Genomic DNA, 17,893 nt, shown 5'->3' on the forward strand with positions numbered 1-17,893 from the left:
CTGCTAGATAACTGCACTTGGGACTGTCTTGTTTAGTAGTGAAATTTAGCAATAATCTGGGTTTAGTGGGGTCCCTAGAGCTTTTGGTCCCAGTGCCACTACACATGTTGCACCATTCAAATCAAGTATCTTTTAACTGCAAGGTAACTGCAATTGTGACAGCCTGTTTAGTAGTCAAATATAGCAATATTATGTATTTGGAGGAGTTCTGACAAATTTTCAGGCTGGTGCTACTGCACGTGCTCCACCATTCAAATCATGATCCCAGTTGTCTGCAAGGTAACTGCATTTGTGGTAACCTGTTTAGGGAAAAAAAACAATATTAGGTGTTTAGTGAGATGCCTGGAGCTTTTGTTCCTGGTGCCGCTGCACCTGCTGCACTATTGTACTCATGAACCTAGTACTTGCTAGATAACTGCACATATGACTGCCTGTTTAGTTGTTAAATATAGCAATATTTGGGGGCAGATTTACAAGCCCCTTGCGCCTCTTTTGTGCCGCCGTTGCGTCACTTGTGACGCAGCGGCGGCGCAAAAGATGCGCCATGGTGCGGGGTACTTACAACGTGACGCATCTGGGAGATGCGTCACGCTGTAAAGCCCTGCGCCAGAAGGAGGCGTTCTGGCACAGGGGGGGGCGTTCCGGCGCAGGAACGCCTCCCAAAAGTGGCTGAGTGAAATCTACAAGATTTCACTCAGTCACTTTGGGGCCCATGCTGCGTCAAAATCCTGCGCCTGCTTGAAGCAGGCGTAAGGATTGACGCAGCATTAACAAGATATGGCCCCCCCAGAGCCTTGCTGGAGCTGCGTCACGCTTGCGACGCAACTCCAGCAATGCGATGCTTTACGGCACAGATGCGTCACGCATCTATGCCGTTTTTGCCCATTGGTGCGCAGCATTGTAAATGCGGCACATCAATGGTGGCGGAGGCATGGCGCACAATAAGTGGCGCATCTCTACTGATATGCAGGGATGCGCCACTTATTGTAAATCTGCCCTTGGTGTTTAGTGGAGTTATGACAACTTTTGGGGTTGGTGCCACTGTACCTGCTGCACCATTTACATCAAGCCCCTTTCAACTGCAAGGTAACAGCAATTGTGACTGCCTGTTTAGTAGTAAAATATAGCAATATTAGATGTTTAGTGGGTTTGCCTGGAGCTTTTTGTCCTGGTGCTACTGCACCTCCTTCACCATTTTAATCATAACCGTATTGTCTGAAAGATAACTGCACTCGTGACAGCCTTGTTCAGTAGTAAAATTTAGCCCCTGTGCCACTGCACCTGCTGCACCATTCAAATCGAGTCCCTTTTAACTGCAAGTTAAATGCAATTGTTTCTGCCTGTTTAGTAGTCAAAAATAGCAATATTATGTGTTTAGAGAAGGTCTGACAAGGTAGCTGCACTTGTGACTGCCTGTTTAGTAGTAAAATATAGCATAGCTCTTCTATATTAACTTTATTTTTAAAGTGTAATGCTTATTACAACATTTAGAATTTGATCATAATGGCTAAATAAAATTTAAAAAGTCAATCCGATAATACCTACAAAGTGCAAAGAAAGGTACTGTGACATGAATAGGAAATACCACAAACGTTCTAAGGCTAAATCATGTGCTTCACACAACTAAGTAATAAAAAGCCAGCATTACCAAATACTGTTAGAAACTGTCTGCCTTTTACATAGGAAGAGATCTTATCTTGACAGTGAATGGGGCTTAAACAGTGTGAACAGCTTAAGTAGAAATATCGTAAATGCGTGCAGCCAGGGGAAGTAAAGAAGATAAAAAAGTTACACTCAAAAGAGAATGAACACAATAATAAGGCTCCGGGAACTGATAAGAGCCCATTTTAAGACATAGGTTTCACGTGCAGGTGAAACCTAAAAAAGAACCCACACAAACCAAAAAATAAAGACATGTTTCTGCTCATGCTGGTATACAGATTGAATTTCCTACCTCTATTTGCATTGTTACTAGATACCAGCATTACTTGCTCAGGGATAAACACACAGTATTACGCTGCCATTGACTCCATTTCAATGAAAGACACATCATACTTGGTATAACAATTTTGTTGCACTGTGATTCGCATTTTCATATGGTGAAGACTGTTGGTGAGCGCCTGTATTGTTTCTACAGTGATATAATGTTTAAGTTGGAAACCTTGAAACAGGCAAGACGTGAAACTTCTCAAGCAGTCAGAGTTGTGCTGTGTAAGTTGATTTCCCACACAGTTACTTGTCCCTTTCTTCATTTAACACCCATTTGTTACATTGTTTTCAGAGTACTTAATGGTTGGGGCAGTGACTGGGAAGGTCAAGCAGACGATACTATTTACGTGTGTAATGCTATCAAGTGTTAACAGTACAAACAAGTCCAAGATCTTACAGCACTGACTGGTTTTTTAAGCATAGCCTTTGTTGAACTCAGTAAAAGAAAGAGGACCAACCAAAATGCCCCCAAGAGATGAAAAATAAAATGGTAATAAAGCTAATTTATTACCATTTTATTTTGTATCCAAATGTCGCGAACAGAGTGTCAGGATGGTCCGGGGCCTGCTGAGTGACAGCAGCAGGGAGGAGGGTGGGCAGCCTCTGTGCACTTCAGTTCAAAGTGCGCATGTCCCTTTGGCTAGCCGTTTCGCGACGGCCAGCCAGACATGCGCACTTAGAATCCTCTCAGAACAAGCCCAGGCCTCCAGTGCCCTCGGGAGTGCCAAGAGACCGCTCCCTCCAATCCTGGTGCTGCTCTTATGTTGGTGAACAGCATGAGAGAAGCACCCTGAATACCTTTCGTAAGATTCTGAAGACATGGCTTTTTTAGCAGCCATGCGAGATTCTGTTTACATGGGGTTTTAACTTCCCGCTGCGACTCCCATCTGCTGCCTCTGTCCTGCGCCGTGAGATCGCTTTGGGTAGCTGCGCGCTATATAAGTTTCTGCAATATATATATATATATATATACACACATTGGTTAAGGAAGTTGGCTGGGACCTGCCTGAACACGGACTGCAGCGAGGAGCACGTGAAGAGAGGAGGAGAATGTGTCATGAGAGGTAATTGGATTTTTATTTATTTTTTACGCCACACATTTAGCGTGGGATAGTGTATGCACCAGTGGGGGTGGGGGTGGGAGTTACAGGCTGTGGTGGGATTGGGGTAAGAGGCCTGACTGGGGGGGTCACAGACAGCGATGACCCTTGGGAGTCAGGCTCAGGCTGGAGGGTCAGGCGATGCTGGGCTTAGGGGTGACAGGCCCTGGCTGGGTGTCACTGGTAGTGCTGGACTTGTGGTGACAAGCCTGGACGTTGGTGGGTGTCACAAGCAGTAGTGCGCTTAGGGTGATACTCCGGGGTGTGTGCAGTGTTTGTTGCAGGGGCCACGGGCAGCGCAGAGCCTGGTATGGCGGTAGGCCCGTCGTCCGAGCGGTTGGCGGGGTGGGGGTGGGGGTGGGTCAGTGAAAGCTTCGCATGGAAAAACACACACAAATCTGACACCAGCTGTGAAGGTGCCAGCGGACCGTGAGCCCAGGAATAATGACCCGCATTCCGGGGAAATTGATATTGCTTTTGTAAAAGCAGGACGTGGATATTGGGGCTGATTAAAGAGGCAGGTGAACCGATGCAGAGGCGGAGAGAGCTGTAACACCAGGCTCAAGTGGGCCAGAGGGGCACATAATAATAATAATAAATAATAATCCACATTTGTAAAGCGCGAACCATCACCCGTGAGGGTCTCTAGGCGCTGGGGGCCGTCGGCAAGATCTTAATCTTGCTCAAGCTATTGCCCAGAGTCACATGGTGCTGGGCTAATCTGCGCCGGCCCTGGGGATCGAACCGTGATCCCCAGATTCCGAAGTCAGTCACCCTGGCCGCGGCGCCACACCTCTCCCCCTTCTCCCCACATATGTATGTGTCTGGAGCCAGGGGCAGCCCCAGGGCTTCCCTCAGCAGGGGTGTGACCCCTGACCCTTTGTGTGTCGATCAGAGGAGAAGACATACCTTTACATTGTCAGTGGCATTGCTGGTGATGATGGTTGTTATTGTCGTCGACATGGACATCCAGCGGTAATGCCAACGCTATTATTACCATTTGCCCAATGTTGTTATTACCATTCGCCCGCCTCATCACTCTCCGAGGATGCAAGCTGCCACTGGAGCACATGCCTTGTGTTATGACGCAACCTTTCATTCTCTCAAAATCGATAAAGGAGGATCATTGAGTTTTGAGTTAGGTAATAATGAAACATATTACTTAGGCAGGAAACCTTGTTTTATTAATGTGCATTATTTATATGCCTGTTATTCATTTAATTTACAAGCATCTTTAAAATAGCAGAACCAAAATAGCACATTGTTTTTTCTGGTATCTGTTGACTAGGAATACATATTGCCAATATTAAGAAGGCTACAGTTTCAGAAATAAGGTGAAAAGTTGTGCCAAAGCTTAAGCATTAGTCACACATCAAAGCAAACGCCTAGCTGAAAACCAGGCGACCCACCCCATCCAATGCTGTCCTTTATCTTGGCGACATGATTCCTTTAAAAGAACAGACCGCGTGAAAATATTTCGGTGCCAAGTGATCTCATGTCATGTTTGACACCTTTGGCCAATCGTAGTTTTTTTAACTACAAGGACTTAGCATGTGTGGGATCAAACTATCCAACCGCAATGGATGCATTAAACTCAAACTCAAGAACGCAGCGGGCTTACGTTGGGCCACTAGGCTAAAGGAGAACTGGAAAGACAAGCTTTGGCAAAGTCAATTCATCAGTCTTTGGCAAGCACTCAAATGTTTTTTTATCACAAACATTCAATACGCATGAAAAGAGTAAAATTAATTACAAAAAGTAAAAACGCTGGTGTCTCAATGTGAAGTCCAAAAGAATGTGAAACAAGAGACATTGCAAAAATAAATTAAAAATACAACACCAATGTGGCTCCTGGAGCATGATGTTGGCAAAGAAAAACAAGCATTTACAATGCAATGGTTTCGCCTTTGGAAAAGTTAGACCTATTGGCATTGAAAATGACAAAATTTGTATTTATGTTTTGCTTTTGAAAACAGATAAATAAATGGCATTGTCATTTACTTTGCTATTAGCTTAATCTCTGCAGTCACTCTGCACTCCCTAGCACTCCCTAGCACTCCCTAGTCACTCTGCACTCCCTAGCCCTCCCTAGTCACTCTGCACTCCCTAGCCCTCCCTAGTCACTCTGCACTCCCTAGCACTCTGCACTCCCTAGCACTCTGCACTCCCTTGTACTCCCTAGCACTCTGTACTCTGCACTCCCTAGCACTCTGCACTCCCTTGCACTCCCTAGCACCCTGCACTCCCTAGCACCCTGCACTCCCTAGCACCCTGCACTCCCTAGCACCCTGCACTCCCTAGCACCCTGCACTCCCTTGTACTCCCTAGCACCCTGCACTCCCTAGCACTCTGCACTCCCTAGCACTCTGCACTCCCTAGCACTCTGCACTCCCTAGCACTCCCTAGCACTCTGCACTCCGCACTCACTAGCACTCTGCACTCCCTTGTACTCCCTCTCACTCCCTAGCACTCTGCACTCCCTAGCACTCTGCACTCCCTAGCACTCCCTAGCACTCTGCACTCCCTAGCACTCGGCACTCCCTAGCACTCGGCACTCCCTAGCACTCGGCACTCCCTTGTACTCCCTAGCACTCTGCGCTCCCTAGCGCTCTGCGCTCCCTAGCGCTCTGCACTCCCTTGCGCTCTGCACTCCCTTGCGCTCCCTAGCACTCTGCACTCCCTAGCACTCTGCACTCCCTAGCACTCTGCACTCCCTAGCACTCTGCACTCCCTAGCACTCTGCACTCCCTAGCACTCTGCACTCCCTAGCACTCTGCACTCCCTAGCACTCTGCACTCACACTCAGCACTCACACTCAGCACTCACACTCAGCACTCAGCACTCACTACTCTGCTCACTCACTCTGCACTCACTACTCTGCACACTCACTTTGCACTCTGCACTGCAATTACAGACTTAGGCAGCTGTATAAATTCATCTGGTCAATCCTGAATTAAGATCCTTTATATTAACAGGCAGAAATCACTTTTCTTCGCCAAACTCCACGGAGTTAAAACACAGCTCAGCAGAATAGGCAATGCGGCTCCAGTGCCTACTCTCATGGAGGAAGTGAAGAAAAACAAACACATTCAGAATTGTTAAAATGCCTGGAATTAGGCCATGTGATCTTTATTATATTAAGTAGTCCAACGGCCACTTACCGAATGGCTATTAAGGGGGCAGGCGAAACCCAATAGGTGGACCTCCTCCGCAGACACGAGGTGCAACGCCTTTACCACGACCACCGGCCCTCTCCTCCCCCCTCCTTGTGGGGGCAGCAGCACCAATGTGTGCACAGAAAGGTACTAGGCCTTCGCGCTCCGACGTTGCCCTCTCATCCAGCAGGCTTCGGGAGAGCCCCAGCGCGCAATGACCACTCCCTCATCGCAGCAGTGATGGCATTATACCTTTACGTGCCCTTCCTCTGCAAACCCCAAGACTGGTGAAAAGGCCTCAGTAGCGATCTAACGCCCCTTCTCTCACCACAGCTCAGCATAGCCTGTGTAGGTAACACTCCTGCCAGCACAACGCCCGCAACCCTGCAGCCTCCGGGGATAGCGGCCGTGCCAAGGGCGTCCCGTCCTCTGCCCTCCTAAATCAACACTTCATTCAATTATTCAATGCACGCGCTGCTGCTCCCTGGACAGGGGGCAGCAACCGCCGCCCAATCACAGAGGCCATTGGCCAAGGGTGGGATTCACTGTCATTCACGCAAAAGTGTCATCCAGCGGCACGTGCCCAAGCTCTCATCTCTTTCTCAGTCGGTCATGTGTGCCCAGTGTGCCCCTCCAGACAGGGACCCGTTGTATGCAAAGTCCAGGCCGAACTGCAAAGCCAGGTCCCCTCCACGCAGGTATCCTCTGATGGGCCTCATCGGTGAAGTGTAGGAATGAGACAGGTGTGTCCGCCCCTCCCTCACACACTCGTCACACCCTGCCCTACCACACCAATCCTGTTAAGGGACAGGAGGATAGGTGCCCGGGCTCCTCACACACGGCCCATGTAAAACCCGCGGGCAGACGGGCCTGGGGTCATCCCACGCACCACGCAACCCCGTCATCAGGCCTTGTTTATTATAACACTTTCAGCAATGCGTCAAACGTTCACTCAGGGGAAGCGCCGTGACGCACGAGCTCGATGCGCATGGGGAGACATTAGTAATTGTGTGCATGATAGCGAATCACGAGGAGGCACATTTAGGGGGCTTCCGAGAAAAACCGCAACAATGTCTGAGGCAGAAAAATGCAATGGCAACATCTTCACACAGTACTAACGAAAGAACTGGAGAGCTGTAATGTTTACCATGTTGGGAGGGGGCAGGCGGCAGGTGACGTCACACATTAAAAAAGCATTGGAACTGTGCCCTCAGGTAGCTCCTGGAATATAAGGCCACCCTGTGGGCACAGGGACGTACATGCCACCACCCTGTGGGCACAGGGAGCGTACATGCCACGACTCTCTTTGCCTGTGCCATAGAGATCGTGACCCAGAAAGTCATGGCAACCTCCGTCCTCCCTGGCTGACTTCTCTCAGGTGACACCTGGTCTCGTAAGACTCCTGCTCTATAAGGTCACCCCCGTCTCTGTGGTGTGCGTCTCTGTGGCACTGCTCACTGCTACAGACACCAGAAAGTGGCAAAATGGCGAAGACATTACAGAATGATTTACCATGCCGTTCCGCTGAAATAAGCCACTATCTGCCATAAAAGAACAGAAAGGATTCAATCCCATTAATATAAATGGAGTTCTGACCTCAGAAAAGCATCTTTTTGTCGGAGTTTGTAATCCGCAGAGCTGGAGACCGGTGAGCACTGAGGAGGGCTGGGTTGCCGGGGGAGGAGCAGGCCCTGTGGACAGTACCCTCTGAGCGGAGGAGGCGGCTGCGCCCTGTGTGGTGACAGCACCCCAGGAGCTGCCCGGGGCACCAGGGGATGGATGTCCAGCTGGAAGGAGGGGACAGCGCTCTGAAGGGTGCAAAGAGGAGCTGACCCGGTGCCGGGACTGGGTTATGTACAAGGGTCGCGGCTCGTGCCAGAACAAGGCAGCAGATCTACCCGGGGTACGGAGCTCGAGCTGACGGGGTAGCTGTAGGGGTTCTATGCCCTGACCACCTAGGGTGAGCGCAGCTCTTACAGCGGTCGGGAAAGGAGCAGAGGACCTGACCCAGGGAGGGGCAGGTGTTAGGGTGTCCTGTACAAGGGTGGCAGCAGCTCCTCACCTGGCAGGGAGGACCACAGCAGCTGGCACGAGCGGAGCGGAAGTCGTTACGGGCGTAGATGCCCCGTCCTAGGGTGAGCGCAGGTCCTCGAGCGGCAGGGAGCGGACTTGAGCATCTGACCCTGGTTGGTTCAGGGCTTAGGATGGCAGCAGCACTGCTCTTCGCATGATGGAGTCTGGACCACAGGAGCTGGCACGGCATGGGCGGAAGTAGCTTCACTGGGAGCCTTCCTCCTCCGCCTCCATCCGCTTAACCAGACAGACCACAGCACAGCACGGTCCATGGGCGCAGAATCAACAAAGTGCCTGGGGTGGAGGAATTGGACCCGAGCACCTTCTGAGAAGCACCTACGAGGAAACAGGGGGCGGGAGAGGACACGGGCGGCGGGAGGGGGGCGGGAGAGGACATGGACGGCGGGAGGGGGGCGGGAGAGGACACGGACGGCGGGAGGGGGCGGGAGAGGACACGGACGGCGGGAGGGGGGCGGGAGAGGACACGGACGGCGGGAGGGGGCGGGAGAGGACACGGACGGCGGGAGGGGGCGGGAGAGGACACGGACGGCGGGAGGGGGCGGGAGAGGACACGGACGGCGGGAGGGGGCGGGAGAGGACACGGACGGCGGGAAACGTGCACAGGAAAGCGAGGGTAGGGCGGAAAGGCACACGGAGGGGGCGGGAATGGACAGCGCATCAGTGAAAGGGGAGGGAACGGGAAAAAACGTAACTCCGCCCAGGGAAAAAATCTCAGGAACGCCCCCGAATCTGGTCCGGCCTTGACGGACAGATCCGGCACTCAATGGCTAGCCTCCATTTATGGAGCTAGCCAATGAGAGCCGGGGGACGTTCCAGAAGTCCTTATTGTCAACAAAGGATTTCACCTGCGCTGAAAAGCTGCGCAGAGCGCAGCCTTTCGGCAGGCGAAACCCAAAAAACCAATAAAGTATTTTTATAAAAGATAAAATACAACACCAGCGCTGGGGCTGACTATGTTTTAGGCACTTGGCCACAAGCAGAATGCGATGACTCATAGTATAGTGAGCCAAATAGCTGTAGTGGGCTAACCCACTGCCACGTGCTGTATGGTGCATGAACGCAAAATCTGAATGACACTTGAACAAACCAATGAATGACAAAGACTGACCGAACGCCCCAGTGTGTATACATATTTGCTAACTCATATTATTTTTAAAACATTAGGCCAGACCTAAAAGTTCGGGTATTCGCCAGGAGCCTGGACAAATCAAAATCCAAGGGAAACATCCCACGTATGCATCTCACCTTTGCTCTTCCTCAGAACCCTTTCAGGCCAAGGAGCACCTGAACACACACCCAGACGATTTTATGTTATCTGGACACATTGTTTCCATCCCTGGGCTTTGATTATTAGAGCAGTGCATTCTGGGATTCAGAATCTTCATTACATTCGGTTGAACCAATTGGAGTAACCCTTCTGAAAGCAAAGACTTGTGACATGAAATCAAAGGACTATGACCCGTGTTTCCTGGTGACCTAGTCTAAGTTCCTTGACATGCGAGCATTCTGCACACGAGAGTGAAGAATGTGGATTCCAACCACAGGGAAAACTGACCCCTGACCCCCACTTTCCCCAAACTGCAACACCGAAAGCCTACAGCGAGCAAAAGGAGGGCCAAATTATGTGGTTGAACTGACTGTATTATGCAGCAAAGAAAGGGCAAATCATACGCCTTAATGTGGCAAACTCAGCAACAATTATTTCACTCTTTTGTCACTTTAATAATAATTAAGCCCAACTGGTCCAAAGTTTCAATACTAGTTTAAAATCTGAATACAGCAACTAGAAACTAAAAGGCGATCTATTAATCTTGCAAAGGGTCTGTCACTACGCAGTACCATGTGTGGTGTTGTATATTAGAGTGACTTTTGATCTGTTACCGTTATACTTTTGACAACTAGAAGATTATTTGGCAAACGAGATACAGCCATTATTATGCGGGAAACTCTCTGACCTCAGAATCACATAATTCCAGTGACCCTGGATATGCAGCTGTTCACTCAGGAGGACTCTGCTCCCGCACAGAACTTCTGTACCAGACTAACACATTTTACCAACATTCTTAAGCGACACTACTCCCTCATAAGTAACCCAGAAGTCCTACCTACACCCTCATAAAGGCGGAGCCTGCAACATCTATTCCTGTTTCTTTTCTTCTGCTTCCTGCAAAATGCTTACCAGTGCTTAGGGAAGGATGAGTTATTAGGTGTGATCAGTAATAATAGAGCTTCACAGGGGATTGCTGATAAATGTGCGTGACTAAAAATGTGCGTGCCTAAGAGTGTGCGTGCCTAAGAGTCTGCTTGCCTAAGAGTGTGCGTGCCTAAGAGTGTGCGTGCCTAAGAGTATTCACCTAAGAGTGTTTGCCTGAGTGTTCCAAAGAGTTTGTGCCCAAGAGTGTGCGTGCCTAAGAGTGTGTGTGCCTAAAAATGTGCGCGCCTAAGAGTGTTCATGCCTAAGAGTGTGCGTGCCTAAGAGTGTGCGTGCCTAAGAGTGTGCGTGCCTAAGAGTGTGCGTGCCTAAGAGTGTGTGTGCTTAAGAGTATTCACCTAAGAGTGTTTACCTGAGTGTTCCAGAGAGTTTGTGCCCAAGAGTGTGCGTGCCTAAGAGTGTGTGTGCCTAAAAATGTGCGCGCCTAAGAGTGTGCATGCCTAAGAGTGTGCATGCCTAAGAGTGTGCGTGCCTAAGAGTGTGCGTGCCTAAGAGTGTGCGTGCCTAAGAGTGTGCGTGCCTAAGAGTGTGCATGCCTAAGAGTGTGCATGCCTAAGAGTGTGCGTGCCTAAGTGTGTGCGTGCTTAAGAGTGTGCTCGCCTAAGAGTGTGAGCGTTTAAGAGTGTGAGCGCTTAAGAGTGGGTGCGCTTAAGAGTGGGTGCGCTTAAGAGTGGGTGCGCCTAAGAGTGGGTGCGCCTAAGAGTGGGTGAGTCTAAAAGTGTGGCTAAGCCAGTACAGGGACATTTCACAGGCTAAAGGGAGTAGTTTTCTTACACAGTGGCATGGAGAACCCCCATTCTATGCAGAGGCTCCCTCTGCGCCCAATTGGCTGGTGTACTGGTCCCCACTGAGGTGTTAAATGGTCTAATGTCTGCAGACAAAAAAGCGAATAAATTACACTGATGGGGATTAAAGAGAGTGGTGGCCTGTGGGCTGGCATGCATGGTGAAAGAAACAGAGAAAGAGAACAAATTAAAAGAAATGAAAAATGAGCACAAGAGAAAAAAATAAGAAAACAAAATATTGAGAAGAGAAGAAGGTGGGTAGAGATAAAGTGGAAAGAAAGAATATAAGGAGGAAGAAAGGGCAATGGGAAGGAATGAAAAATGAAAGGAAAAAAGGTGAATGGTAGGACTAAAGGGCGAAAGGATGAATAGCTGGAAAGGTGAAAAGCTGAATGTAAAAGCGAAAGGATCAACAGGTGAAAGAGTGAATGAAGATTTGCAGATGGAGAAGTATAAATTGATGGATGGGCATAAGGACAGATCCATGAATATATTGATGACTGGATGTATAAAGATCCATTTGGATGGAGAATTCCTGGGTGGATGGAAAAGTGAAGAATGGATAGTACTGACAAATAGATGCAAAGGTGAATGAATGATAGGTCGATGGACAGATGATGAACGGGTGAAACATGTTCATGTAAGGAGTGCTGGCATGCTCGCTTTGTATGCTTGATGTGATAAGAAGTATGTCTCAAGTGGGGCTATTTTAACTTTCTGGCAACTCCCTTGGTCTTACATTGCGTGATGGTCCTGCCTCATCGGTCCTTCTATCAAACCCAGCAAATTCCACCCTTTGAATCCTACTCACACTGTGTTCTTGTGTACTGGCTGTTAGTGGATGGTGTTCTTGCAGAGCTAGGAGTTGGTGACCTTGCAGGGTGACTTTTGAAACTGCGTTCAAACCAGGAAGAGGCTGGGGAGTTTAGATGCACAAATCTCAAGCTTTCTTTGTGATGGAACCATCTGTGTGCAGAAGAAACAAATAGACAAGATACCCCTAAGGTACTAGTTCTGCTCAATCAGAACAGCACAGAAACCTGCCTCTCACTGGGAGCATGTGTGCAGATCTTTAAGATGCAGTCATGCCTGCACTTCTGGTATGGGTGGGGTTTGTGCAGAGTGACCTTACTGTGCATCATTAAGCGCACTGTTCTACCCCTGTACTTTTCATCTACATATCACTGATTTTCGATGTGTTACTCTGAATAGTTCAGTGGAAGCAAAACAAGGCTATAACACCCAGAATGCATTAGGCTACTGTAGGAAACTCCCTCTTTTTTTACATGGTCATGCCCACTTTTTGCCTGGTACATGATGTGATTTCAACTGGAAGTGCACTGGATCCCTGCTAACCAGGTCCCCAGTGCCAGAGCAAAACTGTACAATTGGCAACATCTTTAGCACCCTCTGTAGATCCCTAGTAAGTGGTACCTAGGGCCTGAGGTAATAAAGAATGTCCCTGAGGGCTGCAGCATGAATTTTGCCACTGCAAGGGACCCCTCACCAGGCACATACAGTGCTGCCATCGCAAACTGTATGTCTTTGTGCAGGCAAAAGTGAAAACACAACATGTCACACAGCCCTGTGTGACATTTTCCGTACGACTGCATGTAGTATTTGCAAGTCACCCCCACAGCAAGCCTAAAAGCCCTAAGGCAGGATGCTTCATGCTACATGTGAGGGCATACCTGCATGAGCAGATGTTCCCCTATACTGGTCAGTCCTATTACTACCAGTATAAGGGCCAGGAATCCATTTTAAGACATGTGCTGGACACAGGTGTAAACGAGTTCTCCAGCTACATGATGGCTTCACTGAAGACAGGGATGTTTGGTATCAAACATCTCTGATAAACCCACACTGAATTCAGTGGTGGATGTATTGATACATGCACCCTGAAAACCTACCAGCCTCTGGTGTGCACCCTGGCTGGTCTTTGCCACCCTACCACTCAAGACGCCGTTTTGACCTCTTAGGGTGAGAGCCGTTTGCTCTCAGGAGACTCAGAACATAAGCCTGACTGGGAAGAGGTTGTAACACCCCCTCCCACAGGATGACCTGCTGAGTAGCCTTACTAGGGTGGCAAGCTTCAAAGAGCAGCTGCCTTGGGAATGCAAATCTGGTTCCCCTCACAGAAAATGAAGCTGACCCCCTTTGTGCAGACCCCTTTGGCACCTGGACAGGTGGGAAAATAGGCAGTCAGGTTAGTACTACCCCGAAGGTGGGCTAAACTGAGGTGGACCCAATTTTTCAGAAGTAGCCATCTTTGTGATGGTATACTTAGGAATTCTGGGACAGGGTTATGTCTACTTCCCATTGGAAGTAGTCATATAGGAGGTGTAATGTCCCCAGGGTCAGTAGCCCATTGGCTACTACCCTAGACTCCCCTTACACCCCTAAATTGAGTATTTAGTGTCCCTCGCACCAGAGAAGCAGATCCTGATGACCTTTGAAGAGAGAGGACATTGAAGAGCTGCAAGAGCACAAGAGGAAAGTAAAAGCAGCTGACTTGGTAACAGCCCCGCCGGCCTGTCTACATCCCTCATCCAAAACTGCACCAAAGTTGACTTGTCCTGCAGCTGTTGACTCCAGAACCCTTGGAGAACTGCCTTCCTTCACTAAAGACCCAAGACCTCCCCTGAAGAACGGACCTGTTCTCCTGCACCCTGCAGAAACTCCTAAGCAAAGATTGAGGCCTCCTAAACACAACACCTTAGGTAACCACTATACCTATCGCCCCCGGCGGGAGTTGAAGTGGATCAACTGTGTCAACAAGGTCCCTCCAGAGTCCACCAGAGTTTTGCCCCTCGTGGACCCTCCAACATCACCTGCAGCCTCTGCATGTAGGCCCCCTGTACCGCGAGTGCTCCCTGTAGGAAAACCCGACAACTAAAGCCACACCTGCATCTGTCGATCCTGGGTCGGGCTGAAAAAGGACCCCATGTGTCCCTAAATACCCTAGCATCGAAAGACTAGACCCCACTTGTTGATTTAACCAGACTGGTCTTCCCGCTGGAGCCTCTGTTGACAGTGATCGATCTCCATAGAAGCCCACCGGGCTCCCAACACTGTTTTGCACCCTGCACCCGGCTGCCATCGTGCCACCTGGTGGTGTACTGTTTGTGCTGCCTTGGACCTTGTCCGCCACTCTCCTTAACTCCTGGAGATTGGTCCTGTAAGTCGCTGTACTCCTGTTTGCAGAACTTTTTCTTCCTTCCATAGGATAACATTGCAGAGCTCAAAAATTGCACTGTGTCCACTTTTTGAACTGGTGAGAATTTATATTTAAAAATGTACTTACCTGAACAATTTTTCTCCGATGCCTAAACATATATAAATATACTTGGTATTTTTATAAATCAGTGTGGATCTCCTTCTTGAGTCATGTTGTCATTTATTGATGATTGTGTGTATTTGCAAATGTCTTGCACTCCTCTGTGTTAAGCTTAAGGCTGCCTGACCACACTACCCCCTATCAGAGCACTTTGGGATTGCATAGCAAGCCCCTGTCCACTCATAAGGGAACCCCTGGAATCTTTACATGGTATATCAGATTTGTAATACATCATATAAAGAGCCAGCTTCCTAAAGCTACCACATAGAAGTCCAGAAACCAATTGCTTTATTGACCTGGATGGAAGTGATCATATGAGATTGGCTGCACACGAGAGGGGATTTTTTACTTTATTATTATTATTACAGAAGAAACCGCTGACTATTGCCAGTTTCTTGTGTGACATTTTCAGCTAGTTGCAACTTTATTAACAACTTTAAATTACTGAGATTCTGCACCCATCTTATTTCCAAAACTACAAGTCCCAGAATGCAACCGGACTGGTTGAAAGAATCACGCATAACATGGGGTTAATAAGCAACGAGGCATCTATAAGATGTGGGCAAGTAACAGAATTGACAGTGTGACTTGTAGTAGCCTTGCACACAAAGACCCTTATTACGGTGCCTGTAGCTTTGGGCCTTTACAAAATAGTTACAAAAGTCCCAATATTACCTGAGTGTAGGGGATTTTAGTTTGTCCACAGTAGCGCTCGACTGGACTTGTCGGAAAACTAGCAGCGAATATAGTAGCCACTGCCTTCAAAAGTCCTGTAAGGGTGACTTGGGTTGATTCAGTTATTATGGGTCCATTGCCAAGGCACAGGGTTGTGATACTGTTCCATGTTGACACAGCCTGATAACTATGTTGGGCCTTCATTTAAGAAATTAATGTTCTGGAAATTGTAGTATTTGTGTGCTTCAACTAAAACAAGTACAACACTGCACCCAATAACTAGATTTGCCACATTACTTCAGTCTGTCAAGAAACCATTTCACCCAGTCCTCAGGCTTCATACGACAATGCAATGCATCCTGGGGACTGTAGTTCCAGTTAATTTCATTGAGCCAAGTGGACTGATACACCAGACAATTAAGAGCAGGTCACAAGTCAGGGGTACATGAGGGTACACAGCATTCACCCACTATTTTCACATGGTAAACGCCGCCCACCCTGCAACACGTGGGCCCCACTGAAATATGCTGACGTGTCCCAGTGTAATTTTCAGACACCGGGACACATTCAGCAGCACCTGCACCTTGTGCGCTTTCGTTTCCAGCAGCACCGTGCAGGCAGCAAGAGGGATTTTATATTTCAGACTCCAACTAAGCCCATAGCAAAGAACAAATTTAATGGGGAGGGAGGCATCAGGCCTCCTTTTGTTTAACTATCCTGACTGGGAGCTATCTGAGTCTCCCACCTAAATACAAGGCAGAGGAAAGAAAGTCACACAGCTTGTTATCACTTCACAAATACTTAATAGAGGCTTGCTTTTTACATTGTTCAATGCCTGTATATAAGAGATATGCATGCACTGTAGGAATGTCAGATGTGTTGGTCTGTTCCTGTATATACACAATAATTTAAATACCTCTATTTTGTTTTATTTCTTTTATAGCACCTCTCATCCCAATGCAGGGTTTCAGAGAGCTTTACATCACACGTACACATTATACATTGACAATAAATCCTATAGATGTGTAAAACAATGTACATGGTGTGTTACATATGACAGTGAGGGTTACAAGGTGTAGGTGTAACATGTCCTTCATAGCTTGCTGTGCTATTTTAGAAGGATTACAATGTATAAACTGTGCATAATAAAATGATCTCTGGTTTGAAATCAGTAGCTCACTTTCCTAGCTAAACCTGTCATCTGCATGTGTCATCTCGCTTTGCGGTACCTTTGCCTAAAAAACTACAACCACATGGGGCATCCAGGCAACTGCTGTTAACTGGGGCGTCTTGACCCCTGGGAGTCACAAGGTAGGACACTGGCAAGAAAACAAGGCTGGGGGTCCCTTACAGCAGAACTATGTCAGATGTGTCTGGTACATAGATGCCAACATTTTAGAAAAGGTAAACAGGAGAATTAAAAAATATAATAGTCGGTGGAATGTATTTCCCCCATTGACTTATATGGAAACAAAGGCAATTTCAGGCAGAAGACTGCCAAAAGAAAGCAGTTTTTCGCTTCGAAAATTGGGAGACTCCTTCCAGAATGGGGTCTATTGGCAGGTGTCCAGTAATTTGGAGTTTTTTGCTTTGAGGAATATGTGGCCCTGCACTTTGGAAAGGGAAAAATAAAATGTTCCAGAGGGAGAGGCAATGAATAATAAAAAAAAACGGGTAGCGTCACTACGATTGTCGCTCCTTTGTACAAAGCGTTACATCATTCTTCATGGGTCTCCTCGGCTCTATATAAAACCGCAAAACAATGATAGATTGATAGATAAATAAACCGAAGTTCTGTTATTAACTCACGAAGATGGAAAAAAATAATTTCCAAAATCTGTGAGCGCACCGTACAAGGGAAGGAGCTACGGGTGAGCGGGGTCCCCGTAACGAGTATTTGCCATTCAATGGACCATATTTGCACCGAGAACAAACGAGTTAAGAGACAATCTGCGGGGCACCGCGGCTCACCTGTACTCTTCAGAACCCTCTTCAGCCGCCGCCTCTGTCTCCTGCCCGGAACGAATGAACCGCCAGAGCTGCTCTCCTGTGACAGGACCCTTGGCCACGCCCACAAAACTAGGGACTTCCCTGCGAAAAAGTTCATCGAGGAGCGAGAACAAGGCCGTGTAAGCGCAGAGCTACTTCCGGAGTGGAAAAAAGGATATACCAACAAAAATATTCAGACTGAAAACACGCATTCTAATTAAAAAGTGCAGGAAAGACGACATGTACTCTGGAAAGCCATGCACTCAGTGTCGGAGACGGGTGACAGCAAAAGGGCGGAGCAAATCAGGTGTGCAACGCCCACTCGGATAAAAGGCCTCCTCCTTCATACCCGCCCCCGTTCGAGAATCTTCGCGCGCGCGAACTGTTGCTTCACCTTCCTGGACACACACTTCTTTAGCTGGTGCGCCGTACTCCACAACAGGCGGGGGTCTAATTCTTCCAACCATAGACAGAGTGGCTGTAAGAAGGGGTGTAAACACAACAAAAGCCTAATTTACAAGTAAATGGTGCGCCTGCTCCACAGCCCGCACTGATCT

The 17,893-nt window shown here is 48.3% G+C and overlaps 1 protein-coding gene across 2 annotated transcripts in view; it reads right to left on the minus strand.

Annotated features, from left to right (window-relative positions):
• Positions 1–17,612, minus strand: part of LOC144756137 (butyrophilin subfamily 3 member A3-like) — a 387,539-nt gene extending 369,927 nt beyond the window's left edge. For both annotated transcript variants that reach the window (XM_078645702.1, XM_078645701.1), the window contains exon 1: positions 17,319–17,612. In XM_078645702.1, coding sequence (XP_078501828.1) covers positions 17,319–17,454 — 136 coding nt within the window. In that variant the 5' untranslated portion in view covers positions 17,455–17,612. The remainder of the gene's footprint in view (positions 1–17,318) is intronic.
• Between the last annotated feature and the right edge of the window lie 281 nt (positions 17,613–17,893).

Source organism: Lissotriton helveticus, chromosome 5_1 (assembly GCF_964261635.1).
Source record: "Lissotriton helveticus chromosome 5_1, aLisHel1.1, whole genome shotgun sequence".
Lineage (NCBI taxonomy): Eukaryota > Metazoa > Chordata > Amphibia > Caudata > Salamandridae > Lissotriton > Lissotriton helveticus.